General features: G+C 43.2%; 1 protein-coding gene across 6 annotated transcripts in view; it reads left to right on the plus strand.

Moving 5' to 3' along the window:
* RNF130 (ring finger protein 130) overlaps positions 1 to 17,896 on the plus strand; it is a 55,345-nt gene extending 37,449 nt beyond the window's left edge. For 2 of the 6 annotated variants that reach the window (XM_066559875.1, XM_066559872.1), the window contains 2 exons: positions 54 to 258; positions 11,177 to 17,896. In XM_066559875.1, coding sequence (XP_066415972.1) covers positions 54 to 258; positions 11,177 to 11,286 — 315 coding nt within the window. In that variant the 3' untranslated portion in view covers positions 11,287 to 17,896. Of the gene's footprint in view, positions 1 to 53; positions 259 to 2,119; positions 2,374 to 5,069; positions 5,267 to 11,176 lie in introns of those variants that run through there. The other 4 variants (XM_066559871.1, XM_066559876.1, XM_066559873.1 and 1 more) reach the window with 4 other exon arrangements.
* Positions 17,897 to 18,050: the final 154 nt, after the last annotated feature.

An 18,050-nucleotide genomic window follows, 5' to 3' on the forward strand; every position in this document is an offset into this window, starting at 1 on the left:
AGTGCTGCAGGTTGAACATTCCCCAGTGTAACGTGGAGCTGTGTTTTTCCCAGCCCAACGTGCCGTGCACAGATAACGTCGCCTTTGACATGGAGAGGCTGACGCGGGGGCAGCCGGCGAGCAGGCGCTCGGCGCTCGGCGACTTCGGCACCGAGAGCTCCCTCAGCCTGGAGCCCCTGCGCACCTCGGGCATGTCACAGCTGCCACAGGACGGGGAGCTGACACCAAGGTCAGGAGAGATCAACATTGCAGTGACAAGTAAGTGTCCTTCGGCTCCCGGCACCGTCTATGGCTTCTGTGGTGTGTGTGTGTGTGTGTCCTTCTGTGCTGCAGGGCCCTGGTGATGGATGTCCCTGCAGGGACAAAGGTGACCTCAGTGTCTCTGCAAGAGGCATATGCTCCTTATTGGAACCAATAACTCTGGGTATGACAGTGCCAACACTTCCATTATTAATGGTATATCCATTTAGATCCGTGTACAAAGAACCCTGGATGAACTGAAATGGCACCAAAATAACCTTCCTGAATTCGGTAACCAGCACAAGAAGCTGGATTGCCAAAACTGTTATTTATCCCTTTAGAATACTTTACATGCAATAAATTATACAAATATAAATATTTTAGCTGATAGCTATTTCTGCAGACATTTTTTCCCCTGAGAACATTGCTACTGGAATTCTGACGTCACTTAGCAGGTGTTTTTTCTTACAAAATTTGTGACTTAAAGAAGCATCTGATGTGCCAACATTTGAGTATTGTCCAAGTGTTTTATAACATCAGAAAACTGTTCCTGCACTGCTTGAAAGCTCTTATCCTGAAGAGTAGCATGGAAAATTTCCACTTACTGGAATTTACCTAGGGTTTTTAATATACAATAGCACTATAATAAATTCCACACAGATTGGGTGGAATTGCATCAGTTTTCCATATGCTGTACAGTCTCAACTTGATGCATGAATGGTTATTTTTCTGGCTGAATTGAAAAATAGAATCCCTGCAGTACAACAGTCTAATTTTCTGCTTGTATTTTGTTGATGTGCATCTGTGATCTAGATTTTGAACTTAGTGACACTGGTTTCCACTGATACATGTATACAAGGCAGTGAAACCAATGCAGTTCATAAGAATGTTTCTTTAGATGCTGGAGCAAAGTAAATGTCTTATTAAAAAAAACCAAAAAACTCATGTCATAAAAAACATAGTCCATGTCTAGAAATGTCCTGATCTGAGGTGGGGAAATCCACATACAAAATCTGGATTCTCCACAAAGCCAGTAAGTCACTTTGCCATGCAGTGTTCACCTTGCACTCAGTTGTGTTGAAGAAGAACAGATCTGTTGCTGTGGTGCTTCCTTGTCATGGGTGGGAAAACTGTAGTTTTCACTTTTTAGTAATTGCCTTTTCAGAAGGTGTTTTTTACTGTCTGTTCCCAGCTGTAGTGCTGCTTGTGCACAGATGGGATCCCAGGGTAAAACAGGAAATAACCACCAACAGTTCATTCTGACAATGTTTATAAAGTAAAGCTTTAGAAAGGGCTCTTGAAATGTTTTTATTTATGGATGACACCTGCATTCTTTGGTGCATCAGAGTTAAACCAAAAGCTGTTCAACAACAGTGTTTGTATTCTGAACTGTTACTGTATGCCAGGTTGATCCTGGGGAGAATTTTTAATGGTGAGCATTCTTTAATACACTTCTTTGTATTACTTTTTATTTAATATGTGTCTACCCTAGTATTGAAATTATTTTTCCTTGTATATCTGTCTATTAAGTAGAAAACTGCAGTTATGTTTTACTGTTGAGCAATCTATCCTGAATTTTGTTGGGTTTTAAATAACACTATAACATGAATTCAGGAGGGAGGGGGCAAAGACACAGTTGAAGTGTGACAGTACTTTGGGTGTGCTTGTGTGAAGCACTGCATCTCACCCAACCTAACCCAACCTGACAGTCGTCTTTCTGACTTGGGGGTGGACAGAGTTCTCCTTACATTCCCCTTGATCCTGCATTTCACTTTACATTGTTAAGTGACTTCTTTATCGCTAACCCTTGGGCTCAGGCAGGAAATACTGTTTGTGCCATGCTTTTTTTCTGCACCTCTCTCCACTTCTTCTTTGCTAGCCTTCTCCCGTCAGTAACTCTGTGGCTTAACCTCCTTCTGCTTCACCTCCTGGGGCCAGTCATGGCTTAGAAGCCTCTTGCCTTCCGCCAGTGGTGTTTGAGGGAAATATTGGCATCGCTTTCTCCCACGAGTGATTTCCTCCCTTTCCTTTGTCAACAGAAGAATGGTTTATTATTGCCAGTTTTGGCCTCCTCAGTGCCCTTACACTCTGCTACATGATCATCAAAGCCACAGCTAGCTTGAATGCTAATGAGTAAGTAAATACTCAGATGTTTCTGTGCGTTTCTGGTGGGTGTGTGTCATGGACAACATTGGGAATAAATACCAGCAGAAGGGGGAATATGGAGTTTTCAAGGAATCAAATTCATTTCCTGCTTTTCTCAAACATGAGTGTCTCTGTTAACAGCAGGTTTCAGGGTAACATGTAAAGTCCCTCTTAATATATATTTAGCTGGGTTGTCTGAGGAAATCTCTTTGCTAAGTAGAGACATGAAAAGGGGAAAACAGAGAATATTTATGGTCAATTTTTGATCAATGTTCTAGGTAAACATTAGATTTCTGCCATTAAATTCCTATGTTCAAAATTCACCTGCCAGAGCCAAAACCTACTACCAGCAGTTACCTTTTACAGTTTTCACCTCACAATTTTATAGTCCACTTTCGTATTAAAAAAAAAAAAAATCTGTATTCCTAGTTTGCACATTTTCAACCTGGAAACCTCCAGCCTCCCTTCATGCAGGCAGGACAATAAATTACCCTAGCAGATGACTTTCAGTCTTTTTTTTATAATTCTCTGTGTGGCCAAGTATAAATCTATTTTGCAGATCTGTTAACCAGGTACATCTAGTTATTTTCATGTAGGTGTACAGAATATCTGGGCTCAGGATATATGTTTAATCTTAATTTAATTTTTTATTTGGGAAGGCAAAGTGTCAACATCTTTCTTTGTCTCTGAACATCTTGACACAGCTGAGTTTCTTTCCATTAAAGTGCTGATCTCTCTACCAGAAGTAGGGTGAGATCCAAAGAAATGCAGCTGGGAAATGCAGCTTTATAAACATTTTCTTGGCTTTTTTTTTTTTTGTCTTTGAGATAAGAGAAGGGGTTTGGAATTTTTTTTCTGTTTCTTTTTTTTTTTTCCCCTTTTCTATTTGGAAAGTATAAGGTGTCCTCAATAAGATGGAAACATGTCTAATAGTCTCCAGTGTAAAATTTTAGGCAATCTCAAGCTAATGATCTTCAGGAGGGTCCATAATATTGGTCATCAGGAATTTTTCATTACCACTAATTTGCAAATCTTCCTCCTATTTTTCATATGCTGATTCCAAAAGGGCTTCATGAAGAAAACTTTAGAACTTCAAAAAGCCCTATCAAGTCTACTGATTTTTTTCCATTTGTCAAAATCTTGAAATTGCAGCCATCAATCAGCAGCTTGGTGACAGAGCTGCAGCTGAACATAGCTAATCTTTAATCTGCCTGGAAAAGCAGCTTGGGAAGGCATGGGGCAAGATGAGCTGCAGAACAGGAATGTCTGCATTGCTGGGCACTTGCACATCCTTGGGAAGGAGGAGGAGCTGGAGCCCATGAAGTCTTATCCAGATGTGGGCACTGATAGCAGCTGCATTTCTGCCTTTCCTTGCAACTCTTCTTCTTATTTCTCAGTGGAGTCTGGGACTGTTTTTACTGCAAGGACAAGCTGCTGCACATTGGCAGGGACTTTAGGCCTTCAGCAAAGTGTTTTCACAGTGATGTTCCCTCAGTACAAACAAAGGGTGTGCTGATACAAGGAGAGCTCCTGTTCTCAGTGATAGGAATTGAAATGCAAGCACATCAAGTGTGTGCTTGAGACAGACTTGAGAAAACTCACAACCCAGCAACCAGAGCTTCAAAAATCACTTATTTGTGTAACTGAGGTTCTTGGCTGTGGCCTTTAACATCAGCAGCTCTTCATCTGAATCCTTTGGGATCTGAACAGCCTCCACAAGTGCTGCTGGGTTCGATTACTCATTTTAGTCTCTTTAAAATGACACTAATGCTAAGATTTATTGTTTCACTGACACCTTCCCAGTGCCAGACAAAGAATTTCCTGTGCTGACTATCATGCCAGATATATGGCAGCTCCTTCTCATTGCTTTTTCTATTAAGCAGCATATTTGCTTTTTATGCTGCTCTCCATGTAAAAAGCAATGCTGGCATATCCTGCCTTACTTATGGTAGTGTTTCAAGAGGAATCTGAGGGGGTTTTCTTATTGAAAAACAACAGTAGCAAGAATGAGGCCATGTAATATGCTGATGCAAGTAAAAGACCGGAAATTCTGCTTTAAAACTCACCTAAAAACACATCCTGTACCTTTTCTTTACTGTGTCCTTCCCACAGCTTAAACATAGTTATTTAGAGCATTAGTTCTGGAGTTGTGAGTATATACATATTTAGCTGTGAATATGTATGTTTGTGTGTGTGTATAAATGTACACACATGCATTTTTAAATAGTTGTGATAAAAGTAAATATTGTCTAAGTGATAAAATAAGGAACCAGCTGCTTTCTCTTGGTCACAAAATACCCTTACAGCACCAGTATAAAAAGTTTTAGGCAGTGTTTGAAAGGAACAGAAGCAGCACAGTTTGCCTTGCTTCCTAGGGAACAGTCAGAAATTACTGTGTAAGTGTGGATTGAAGCCCAAAAAGCCCAAATATTGGATAGCACCACTTAGAGAAAGTTTTCAGTAGCAGATGGAGTGTCCTCAAAAGCTTAGAAGTGGTCAGACCTCTGACTGTCCTGTAGGAATCATGTGACAGATACAGACATCTCTTAATGCTCTGGCTTTGTATAATTAGTCATTTTTCAGTAACTCACTTTTACAGGATTTTTTTTCTTTTTTTTTTTTTTTTAGTATTGGCACTATTAACTTTAACATAAATATTTTGTTCCTTTTTTTCTGCCCTACAGAGCAGAATGCTATTGAAGAAACGCTTTCCGGCCGATTGCCTTGGAGAGAGACACCTATTTTTATGCATCATTTATCGATCATGCAGCACAAGCAATTATTTAGTACATTCTATTTTTTCATAAAATTTGCTGATGCCAAAGCTTTGTATTAAAGAAAAAGTGAAGAAATAAAAAAAAACTTTAATTATGAAATCTTACTCTGTGAGAATTTCATTTTTCTTGGGCTTTCTGTGTTAGTACTCAAGTCTGAGAGCATTTTGTAAATTTTACAAGGTGCTTTATTTCCTCTGAATGATTTTGTCTTTGCAGATCTCTATTATTCTCCATTCATTTGGGACACAAGCTAAGTAGTGGAAGTCTCATGCAGTGCCCTTGTTATGATGCCAGTCAAGTGACTTAACTGCCACTGAAGTGACAAAAAAGTGTTGTTAGCAATCATTTGACATCAACTTGTTCAGAAAAAAAGCTGGGTCAAGCTGTCAATTCTGCTATAATGGACTTACCTTGACTCCAGCTGAGAATTAATTTGAAATAAGAACATTTTCTCAGTTTCTCCTCCTGTAACACTCCTGGTCGCCCTGGGAGCACTGCAGTATGATTTTTGCCTTGAGGCCAGACATTGCTGGAGATTTGCAATGCTGTGGTCTCAAAACACAAATCATAAACATTTTCTGTCTTTTACTTTCACCCTGCCCTCCTTTTGATAAAAGTGAAGCTGCTCTAAACTGCTTCTTCCTTCCAAATAACAAGTGAAAATGCAGCATTTCCCCCGCTGCCATGTGTGAAGCCTCCTTTCATATCATTGGCAGGGGTTAGTTTTGGTTCAAATTCAGATCATGGGAGATTGATAACGCTCTTTAATGTAGAAGCTCTGTGCAAGCATGTCCTTTCTTGCCACAGCTTCTGTACTGACGAGGAGACAGAGGGAAAATATCTCCCCTCACTGTCCTCACTCTGGCTGTTTCATGCGAGTTATGCAAGCCCTGTGTGAGTAATTTCACAACAGTCAGTTAAAACACAGAGGCCTGAGTCGCAGCCAAATGCTAATGCTTGGCTTAATGAGATGGGTAAATGAGGGTAACAAGTAGGGAAGGGAAAAGTAATTGACAGAAGTTAAAAACTGTTCTGCATTCAGTTGTTTTTGTTGTTCTCGGATCAAGATGTAGAAAGTGAATGCTTTCTAATTTAATTAAATGAACAGAGAGAACCAATTTTGCTGTGAGATTTAATTTTTTTATGTACTGGGAACTAGAGGATTTAATTTAAGTTTATTTTTATGTATAGGCACTTTTAGAATTTAGGAACACAGCCAGATGCTACATTAAAATAGTTTCTTAATTCTTATTTGTCCATCAGGCTTCAGCTGAGAAGGCAGCTTTTATAATAAGCAGTGAAGAATGTGATAGCTTCAGTGCATTTAATAGAATTCTTCAGTGTGTCCTTGTGAAATTCTGAAAGAAATATGGAAACAAATCAATAGAGCAGTAAGTGCATTTTGAAAGACTGGAAAACCCCATTGGACTTATTCATGAGAAGAAAAAAAACCGTCAAACATTCTGTGTTTGAGGGCTGTGTGCTTGTAACATATAGCATGTGTCAACTAAGTGTTGTTGCCAAAAGTGGAGGAATGTGGTTAGAGCATGATTTAGGGAACAAGCTATGATACATGTTTTCTTCACTCATCTCTCAACAGCAGTAGTAAAACTGATAAGTTTGTGCTTGTCTCCTGAAGCAAAATTCCATAAGTGCTATTTAATGCTGTTGGGCAGGAACCACATGAGCAGTGCAGTGACCCAGATGCAAAAGGCACCATAACAGTTCCAGTTCTTGTTTCTGCTTCAGAACAGCAGCAGAAGGAGAAGTTGAGTGATATTTGGAACAAAAGGGTTGACAGGACTTTTTAGTGCATTTCCCTCCATGGAAGATTTAAATAATTCAGCGTCATCTTTTCCAGTTTTTTTTTTTTTTGAGCCTCTAACAGTTGTCTCAACAAAGTGTTAATAATGATACAACTTTTGATAGGTTACTTAGAGGTCAGGCAATCAGTGCATGTTTATCTGCTAATGAAATAAATATGTTCAAAGATGGACTCTACATCATCCCAGAAACTCTTTTTTTTTTAACTCTGGATAGACAGAAGGAAATCCCCAAATTTTTTCATAGAATCATCGAACTACTTAAGTTGGAAAAGCCCTTTAAGAACATCAAGTCAAATCCTTAACCCAGCACTGCCAAGCCCACCACTAAACCATGTCCCCAAGTGCCACATCTGTATCTTTTAAATACCTTGATCCAGCATATCCAGATCCATCTGTGGAGCCTTCCTGCCCTCCAGAAGATCAACCCAACTTGGTGTTGGCTACAGACTGACTGAGGGCGCACTCAATCTCCTCATCCAGATCATTGATAAAAACATTAAACTGAGCTGGCCCCAGTTCTGAGCCCTGTGGATGTAACTCCATTCCCCATTGCTCTCTGGGCTGAGCCATCCAGCCTGTTCTTAACCCATGTGTGGTGCACCTGTCCAAGCCATGGCAGCCAGTTTCCAAGAGAGTGCTTTGGGACACGGTGTCAAACTCTTCCAAAGTACAGGTATACACATCCACAGCCTTTCCTTCATCCACTGGGTGGGTCACCTTGTCACAGAAGACCAGGTTGGTCAAGAGGACCTGTTTTTCCTAAACCCACACTGGCTGGGTGTGACCCCCTGCTTGTCCTGGATGTGCCATGTGATGGCACTAAAATGATCTGTTCCATGATCTTCCCTGGCACCAAGGTCAGGCTGACAGGCCTGGAGTTTCCCAGATCCCCCTTCCAGCCCTTCTTGTAGCTGGGTGTCACATCTGCTGACCTCCAGTCAGCTGGGACCTCCCCAGGTAGCTGGGACTGCTGGTAAATCATGGGAAATGGCTCTGTAAGCACCACAGGGCTACCCCAAGGAGTCTCCTTCCTTGCTTGTCCTTTCTGAAGAGTTTTTAGCCATCTGTTGCAGCACTCCAGTTGTGCCAGTCATCCCACCATGTCTTTCAGGGTCTTCTGAGGAAGCACATCCCTGCTTTACAAGGCTGTAAATCAACAGCCAGCACCAAGTGCAAAACTCTGGCCTGCCTCAGCCTTGCTCAGACTTGACCTCTTTTATCTGAAAGAGCCATTTGAGTGTGACTGTTCATGCATATGGAAAGCAGTTGCTTTAAAGTCTTCCTGCTAAGCTGGCTTTGAGGAAAGGGTGCTTTATCAAATAGTTGCACTCTGTTCCTTAACTGAGAGGGTGTCTAAAACAGATTAAGGTAGGGGGTGCTCTGATCAGATTTCCACAGTAAGGAGTCTTTGCTGGAGGAGCTGTGGAAGGGGCCTTGGTCTTGTCCTCGCTTTGGTGGCATTCTATGGTTGGTATAAAGATCAATTCCAGGGTAGTATGTTTATTTTCACACTCAACGCAAGTTATCTGAAAAGTTCTTTTAAAGCATATAATGAAGAATAGTGGCAGAGAGCACTGAAGGATTTAACTTCATGTATTAAAACTGCATGCAGCCTTCCCATTTGTTTTCTGTACCCTAGGGATAAATCTTGATCTTTCTTGGTAAGTGCAAAATAGGAAGAACAGATTCATAAGCTGAATTTGGAACTGCGGATGTTTTTACTTGTCCTTAAGATACATTTATTCAGTAAATTTATCAGCTGGACCAATGCCACATTTTTAAACAAACAGTAGCAATTTTCTGCATTAAGGGGAGCATGGCTGGGTCACTGTGCCCTGCTGCTCCAGCCATAAGCTGTGGGCAATGCTTCTGACCTGGTTAGTGGAGCACCTGAAGATTGAGTGATGGAAAACACTGAGCAGCAGCTGTAGTCTTAGCTCTGGGCTGGCTGCAGTGGATGGGAGAGGAGACAGGAAAAGAATGAACGATGTGTCTCAAAAATGGTATGGAAGCCAAGAGATGTCTATCTGTCTATGGAAACATGCAGCCTTCCTGGAAGTGGGTGGTTTAAATTTCCTTTGCCAAGAAGGACAAAAACGTCACAGTAAAGAATTTTGGAGGTGTTTGACATACACTGTCTATTTCCAGATTAATATGAAATACTTGTTGTCAGATGACCTGCTCTGCCTGTTGATTAAATCTCTCCCTCCAACCTGCTAGAGTGGAAGTCTGGGTGCACACAGAGGAAATGGCAGCCTGGGCTGTCTGCTTCCTAATCCCATGTTTGATTTCTGTGTAATAAAAACAAAAGCAGCCCCAAGCTTTTAGAATCCCTTTGGTTTCTTTGAGCATTGGTTGTGTGTAACATTGCAGCAGGTGGGGAAGGGGGGATGAAATATCCAATATTCACAGCTTATTTCAACTGCAAAATGAGACTCACTCATCAAAAAATAAATGATCCTGACCCATAACACAGTCTTGAAGTTAGTTTTATCTGGTATAATTTCATTGCAGGTTCAGGGTTTGGGGGTTTTTTTGCTTGAATCATAGAATCATTAAGGTTGGAAAAGATCTCTAAGGTCATCAAATCCAGCTTTTGGAGACACACCATCATAATCTGGAAGTCACAGTTCCAGCTTTATGTTTCCTTAAACACTCAAACTTTATTTATTTATTTATTTATTCATTGGCTTTTATTTTAAACATTGCCCAGTTTTAGAAACCTGTAAATTTGGGGGTCAGTTCAGATCCAGATTTATCATTCCCCGCCAACTGCTTCTGCAAATATATTCCAAGACATCCCACTTGTTCCAAGTACCTGGATACAAGCTCCTGGCAGAGTCAACAATCCACTGCAATGTAACCACTTATTTCACTCTTGTTTCAGTTAACTACAAGATCAAAAATTAATTTGCTCATGACAACTTCCCATTCTCATTGTAAAAGGTGGAATGAGTGTGTGCACTGACTTTTGCATATGAAAGAGCAGCAGATCCATTGCCCAACTCCATTTTCCTGCTGGGCACTTGTAAGCAAAGGGCACACAAAATCTGTGTCTTTTGGGTGAGTGGGAAAAGAAAAAAGGCGTTTTGGACTGTAGCAGCTGAATTCTTATTTGCTTATGTCTTCTGTAAGGTCTTTATTTCAGAATGGGATAGGCTGGGCTCAAAATTTGGCAAAGAAAGGGGGATTTAAGCAGCTAAAATCTGCCAGGGCTAAAACTACAATCCCCTAAGCATCTTGCTTCACTGATGCCTGAAACTGGAGGCACCTTAGTTTGCTGAATGCCTTTTTGATGTACTTGGAAGCTTTTCATTTGCCTCCAGTTTGGCTCATGTAGCTGTTGTAATCTAAGGAGCCTTGCTCCCAGCTAATCCCCCCTGGGATCAAGAAACCAGGTAATGAAGTGTTTTGGCCAAGGGCCTGATCTGATGATAGATGCTTTCAGAGAGAATCGTTTGTACAGCAGGAGGGCTGGGCTCCTTGCAAAAACACATCTGTGGATGCAGAGAGCCACAGGAATGCCAGGCCACCAAGGAAAAAAAATGGACTTCCATTCCCCAGCTTATCAACAGCTGTGTGGCACTTGTTTCGGTTATTGCCAGTGAAAAGAGGGTTGGGTCTCCTTGGTTTTGTGCAAGGAAATCCATAGGTGGCTGTTTCTAGAAGGTGACTCGTGGGTGGAGTTTGCTGAGCTCTGGAGGAGGTCAGGCTTCCAACAGCATTGGTGGAAAGATCCCTGGGGAACCCCTCATTCTGCCTGCTCCTTCCTTTTGACCCCAAGCTGAAGCATTTTGTGCTGATGCAGGGCACAGTGTTTTGGTGCTGACCAGAGATTTCAGGATCTTCTGAAGAAGCACATCTCTTTTACAGGGCTATAAATCAACAGCCAGCACCAAGTGCAAAACTCTGCCCCGCCCCAGCCTTGCTCAGACTTGACCTCTTACCTGAAAGAGCCATTTGAGGTGTGACTGTCCATGCATATGGAAAGCAGTTGCTTTAAATTGGCTGGGGAGCAGAGGAACAGAGGTGAAATGTTTCATATGGTTGTTACTGTTTGTGTTGAAGGGTGTCTGTTTTTTCCATGTGTACTGTGTTTTTATCCATCACACAGGTATGAGGATGCTTCACTCAGTTCTTCTATTGTCCATGTGTGTTGCTAACATAGTTTTGTTCTACCTCTTGCAGGCAGTCACTTCTTCCATCGTAACTCTCTGTCCCCTCGAAGCCTGGTCTACGAGAGCGAGTTCTCAACCATCGAGCCTGCCTTGGACATGTACGACGAGAACAAAACCTGAAAGGAATCCATGCTCCTTCCTGGCCCTTTTTCCGTTTTTTTCATTTCTCATTCCTATTGTTGTGTACTCTTTCCATGGATCTCCTTTGTCTGAAGAAGAGCTGCTTTTTCCAGAACACGAACCCGCCTTCTCGTTTGCACAGACGAAGACCAGCTGTGGTGGATTCTGAGGGTGGCATCTTTGAGGTGACAAAGAGCTGTGACAAGCAAGGTTGTCTGATGGAAATTGCTGAGTAACAGCATGGGGAGCTGTGTCGGCCCAGCCACGGCGATGCAGGAGAGGTTTTACGGTGGCCCTAAGAGTTTGTGCTGAACTGCAAATGCGTCTCTTACACAGGCATCTGCTGTTTCCAAGTTTTTAGTTGTCCAGATGGTTGGGCAATGTCAGAAAGGGAACTGGTTGTAGAGGAGATGGCCAGTGACTGGTAAAAGCACTCGTATATCTTGGTCAATCCATAACCTTACTGTGAAATAACCCCTTCTGGGAGGGACCTTTATACGTGCATTGAGTTTCCTACAACCCACTTAACCCCGGACAGTGGCAAGCCAGTCTGATGTTCAAGCTGCAGAGAGGACCTGCATTTGCAGAAAGATTTCAAGGAACTTGATGCTTGGATTTTTTTCTCCAATTTGATTGAAGCAGGAGAAAAAATGGTATACACAGAATATACTTTTGGTCCTTCTGTGTGCTGAAGTCAAGTGAGTCTCTTTCTGTAGAGAGGACATTCACAGAACCAGCACTTGATCTACCTAAAAACCATTAGACTTTTTGAAATATGCAGGAATCAAATTAGCTTTCTTTCTCACTTAACTTTTTTTGGGGGGGGGGTGGGGGGTAAAAAAATCCACCAAATTTTTCACTGAGGTTTTTTAAAAGCCAGCATGTTGGCATTACACAGAGAAGAAAAGAGGTAAGCCTCTTATCCCACTCTCCTGTTGAGATCTGCAACAGTTATTTAACAAATACGTTCTCTGAGCAGTGCCCTTTCCCACTGACATCAATAACGGGAATGCAGAAAGCAGGAGAAGAAAGGAAAGCAGCTACTGCTTTGACACGCTGCAGGAAAAATCAATTTTTACCAGCATGTGACAAAAGCGTTGGGAAATGAATATTGTTTGCAAGCTTCTGAGAGAACAATGCAGAAATGGAGAGCGAGAGAGGAGCCTCTGGAGCTAAGTCATCCACAGCGTTCCTCAAATGAGCTGACATGGAGGAGTGAGCGCTTCTGCTCCAGCGTTTCCTACCTGACAATGCATAGCTGTTAATGAATGTTTGGATTTTTCTCCATTGCAGTCTAAGTTACTGTAGGTGTAGAAACTCATTTGTGTCCTTGTAATGTGAAACACAGTTTCACCCTCTGTATAGGAATCTTGAGAAATCAGTTAAACCAAAAAGAAAGGTAAGACTTATCCTGCCATGCTTTAATTTCACCTGCTTTTGCAAGCAGGGGAATTTCCCCTCCTTTATAATGTTTTTAATTGTATAGCAATCTGCTTAACATATATCCTTTTCTGAAGTGTGATTCAGCTGTGTATTTAACATGGATGTTCAAGAGAAAAAGAAAAACCCAGCTCTGTAAAATGAGGAAATGAGCCTCTTTGCCGAGCATGCTTTGACTTTTGTTGCTGTGCGTCAGCTTTATTTAATCTGATAATTCAAGAGTGGGTGGCATGAAGTGTAGGGAGGTTTTTCTCATAATACCCACATTGATATTTACCAAATGCACTTTTATTGCCATTCAGCTCGCTCTGGAAATGCGCTGAAGCCCCAGACTTTTTTAAGAGCACAATTTTGACACCCACTTTCTCCTCCAAAGCAGAAGTGAAAGTCACAGGAAGTGCCACAGGGGCTTGGGCAGCAGCAGGTTGTGGTCAGCATCCCTCCTCTGGTGCGGGGCAGGCAGTGACAGCTCCGGGCACTGCTGGCGAGCCCAGGCACAGCTCCCCATCCCAGCCCAGCTGAGCTGCACCTGGGCCCAGGCACAGCTCCCCTGGCTGAGCTGAACCTGGACGGGGCTCGGGGGCAGCAGAAAGGCTGGTTGAGCAGCCCCTGTTTTTGTAGTTACATCTGTGAGAGCAGCAGGGACATGTGGGAGCGGCGCCTTGGGAACGCAAACGCCCGAGAGGAAAATCACCGTCTCTCAAGGATGTTATGGGGCTTGTTTTTATCCATGAGGGCAGTCAGGTTATGATAATCCCAGATACCTGGGTTACCTGGTTAAATGCCAACATGTCTTAGTGTCTTCCAGCCAGCACAGAGCTGCTCAGGTGGAGATTTGGGTAGGACAGGCTCTTGTAGCACTGCGTGGGGTGCTGACGCCCAGGCAAATCCTTCTCACAGGGGCTGCCCCATCCCAACACAGGGATTTCCCCTGAGGCCATTGGGAATGTCACTGGGGCACAGTTTCAGCACAAAACCAAACCTGATGATTTCTCAGCTCCAACTGAGCCCATTTGCACGAGCTGTGTGCCAGAATATACAGAAAAGCTAGAAGAGGCATGGAAATTAAAAATTAGAAAGCACAAATCCCCGAAAGACAAAATAATAACTAATGTAATTTGTATTTTGCTAAATCTTATTTCTAACTGAATATCTTGGCTTTAAGCAGGGGGAGGGCAGGTTTGCCTCAGTGGAGATCAGGGTCTGGCACAGCAATGTAAAAATGGATTTGTGCTGTAGCATCTTGGATAGGGGAGCTGGTATTCGTAATTGACATCCTGGATTTGGGACATCTTGCAACACTGGAAAAATTAAAAGCTTGTTCAAGCAATCAGTCCCTACGTGCATGCCAGGACGTGCTGGAACAGGCCTTCCCCAGTTAGTCATATTTAGGATAGGGAAGAGGCACCACAGCAACATGGGTGATTTTTTTCTGGGCTGTGCTGGTAAGTTTGAGGTTTGCCTTTTAATATTAATCAGTATATAAAAAAAGCTTGATGAGCATTGTTGTTCTTGTCCTGCTGCAGTGGTGCTGTGTGTGGTTGAGTCATTTCACAGAAGTAAAATATATGGCAGCCTACCAAGCACTGTAAGTGCCAGTAACTTGGAAAATCATTTTCAAGGTTAAAAAGAAGTGCTTCTTTTAACAGGAAAACATTCAGTTTATGACTTCTACATATAAAAAAAGCTTTTATCTCCAAGTGTTTTCCTAAAGTATTTAAACCCCAACACTTTGCCTTCTCTTTCTTAGCTTCCTCTTCTATGAAAGTTTTGCATGTTCCCATAAGACATTTGTAAAATCAAGGTTTGCTTGTGTTCTTAGAGGATAATTGCCAGTAAGAAACCAGACTGTAAATGTGCTTTTTACCTATAATACACAACATTAATTATTAAATTTGAAGCATGTTAAAATTTATCTAATGACCCTCACAATTGCTCCCTCCAGTGAGCTGATGTGTTGGAATCTGCATTGTCCCTTTGCTCTAGGATGCTTGCCCTGGCACCTGAGGATGCTATAGGAATAGCCAGGTATCCTGCATTAGCCAAAGAAAAACCAAAACCAGTTTAATAAACATGTCTAGGACTATGTTATGAGACTTTCGCACATCTGTTTTCTTTAAACACATTCATATAAAATAGTGCAAAGGCTTGGGAGAGCCAAGAGCTTTTCACCAGCTCCTGGAAAGCAGAGGGAATTCTGCAGGAAACATGGGTCATGCTGAGGCTCCAGGACTTATTCAGTCCAACTTAGGTTTGAGGTAGTGCCACAGTCAGTTCATGAGCAGAAGGATGAAGGCACCAGGGTTGAGCTGAAGTTCAGGCAGCTCTGCAGCCTGATTACTGGCAAGTGAGTTGACTTAATTATTAAAAACATTTGTTATTTTGCTTAGCTAATAGTAATTTGTTTTTTACAGCACAGGAAATAGCAGAGCAGCTCAGAAGCCGAGGCACAGTGGGGCAAAGGCAAGAGCCACGGGGCTGCTGCCAGCCCTGCAGGATGGGGAGAGAACACGAGAGTTCAGGGCAAGGACCTCAGGAAACACCTTCAAATGCCCAAGTAAAGCTTTTGCTCCTTTTTCACCCTGTGTTACCCAGCCATACTTGACCTAATTTTCCAGCCTGAGTGGTGCAGAAGAGTGTGTGATGTGCCATGACAGCTTGCATATGTGTTGTTATATTTAAAGATATCTTCACTTTTTCCTTTCCCTGCTAGACTTGCTGCACCGCAGGGCAGCCTCAGCTCTGGCACACTCGCTGGAAACTGGTGAGCAGGGGAGGGAGTGAGAGAGGGAAAGATGTTCCAACTAAACAGACTGGAGGGAAATCAGGAGAGAGGTAGACAGCACTTCAGTATGCTGGTGCTCATTATCTGCTTTTTTTCCCTTGTCTTTGAAATAATTAAGAGAAAAAGCTGTGCTCCCTACCCCTTCCCCATGGGATGCAGTGACAAGAGCAGCACTCCAGGTGGGATTTTGCTCCTGATGCAGAGCCATGATGCCCTGTAACTCCCAGCCAGTGATGTCCTGAGATGTTGGCCAAAAACCCCAAATTCACAAGGGCATGCCAGGTTTACCTGATGCTTGCAAAGTGCTTTTTTGGGAAATGAAATCTGATCACAGAGCCTTTGCAAAGCACCACTAATTGACACCTTGGTATCTGTCTTTCATTAACCTAGCCTTTTTCAAAGCCTGCAACACTCCCAGACACTCTTAATTCTAATCTCTACCTTCCACTCCATTAGTTACTACTGGTTTCCTCCTCTGGAGAGCTGGGTGAAGGTCCCTGTTGTGCAGGCACTGCTGTCCACTTGTTCTCCTGCATCTTCTTCATCACTGTGCCATCACCTCACTGTGCCATCACCATGCCAGCCAGCCCCTCCAAGGGGATACATCACTCCAAACCACTCACAGTCTGTGGAAACCCAGAGGTTCCTGGTGGGCTGTGCTCAGCCAAAGCAGGGTGTGTGGGATCTGGGCTGTTGTTGGGGGATGCTCATTCTCTGGATCACTGAATGGAGCATCCTTTTGCTCTTCTGCCCATTAGCCTCATGAAGATGCTCAGAAACGGATGTGTAGGTTGTGCAATAACATCTGAATATTTTTTCTTTCTTACTGCAATAATGTCCCGGGTCTCTGGGCTTCGGGGCCCTGTGGTATAAATTGTTGCCCAAAAATAGTCCTTTTCCTAAGGAGTTAATATTTAAGTATTAATATTCCTACAAAGTAAGAACTACATAGTGTTTTATTGAAAGTTGAAGCTGCTTAGAGTGATTTCAGTGCCAGGCTGAGGTGTAACATTGGCTGGTGTCATACAGCTGGGACTGGGGGTTTGCAGCCCAGAAATCAGATGGACACGTATGTGAAGGCTCCCTCACTCCTGCTGGGCTATTCCTTTCTTCACTTGTATCCAGAAGCCCCTCAGGAGCCAGGAGCTTTTATTCTTTTCCCTGAGCTCAGCTGTGTGCATTTATGTGCCATTTGCCTTTTTTTTTTTTTTGCTGCTTCTCACATACTCCGGGGCTCACCTTTGCTTGGCTCTGACTTGATCTTCAGCTGCCCAAACCCCTCGGGGGGGACAAGAGCAATTAATTCCCAGCAGAGCAGCTCTGCAGGGCTATGTTAAGGCATAGATCATCAGATTTGCTGTGGATCCCCTGTGCCTGTGTCTGTAACACCCTCACACTGTCTCAGGCAGTAAGAGCTGTAGCTGCCTGCAGCCTTACTGGGCTGGTAACCCAGACTGGGCTGCACTGGGAGGGAGGATCATACAGAAAACAGCTCAGCAACCCTCCCATGCTCCAGCACAGGAAAGTCTGGGCATGAAAGTAAACTTGTTCTTTGCTGCTGTTAAGCCAGGAATGTTTAACAGAGTGTTTGGGGCTGTCAAAGCAAAGCTCCTGGTGCAGGTTCATGAGGTCCCAGCACGGCAGCGCCCCAGCCTGTTGCTTTCTGCTTGTGCTGGAAGGTGCTACATGAACGAGAGACTTTCCCTGTGCCACCACATCAGCAGGCAGACTTTCCCCACCCTGTATGTCTAGGCTTAGCTCCCAGCACTGGTAAGGTCTGTTGCACTGCTCCTGTAAAGGGGAATAACCTTTTTGAGCAAAAGGAGTGGTAGCATTGCTCTTCTGCTTGTCCCATTTGCCCTGTGGCAGTTTGCAAGTAGATTTTAAGTCCTAAAAGCTTCTCTGGGTGACCTGTGCCTGTCCAGGATCACCTGCTCGAGGCCATGGCTAACTATGCACTGACTCCACCAAAACAGGATCATTTTATCTCAGCAGAGAGGGGACCCCCCGGCCTTTGGGCACAGGAGACTGCAGTAAACAACAAAAACCCCAATTTGCGTGCGTGTAAAATGAAGAGTCTGTTTGAACTGGCTTGCTGCCAGGTGGGTCACACCGGTGTGACCAGGTAACCTGAACACGCCAGCAGCTGCCAGGGGTCTGGGGACACTGCAGGGACACAGGGACACACAGTGCCCTCCCGGCAGCCAGAGCTCTCCAGCCCCTGTGGAGGTGTAGCTTGCCAGCAGCAGAACTTGTTGACATGTTTTGATGTAAGTATAACACTGTATTGTAGTTACGTGGTATATGCCAGTATGTTCATAGTGTATACCGACTAGTTAGGGTTTGCTAATGTACTACATTTCAATAAAAAGCAGTTTAAAAATATGGAGTTTGTGAGTTTGGTGTCCGAAAATATGGGAGAATTAAAGCACCACCCAGTGACTCCAGTCCTTCCAGCATTTCTTATAGATCTGTCTTAGAGGGTAGTGTAGAACAACATTTTCAGAGGAGTTTCCCCACTCTGATGTAAACTTTTTTT

The sequence above is a fragment of the Molothrus aeneus genome, chromosome 15 (genome assembly GCF_037042795.1).
Source record: "Molothrus aeneus isolate 106 chromosome 15, BPBGC_Maene_1.0, whole genome shotgun sequence".
Classification (NCBI taxonomy): domain Eukaryota; kingdom Metazoa; phylum Chordata; class Aves; order Passeriformes; family Icteridae; genus Molothrus; species Molothrus aeneus.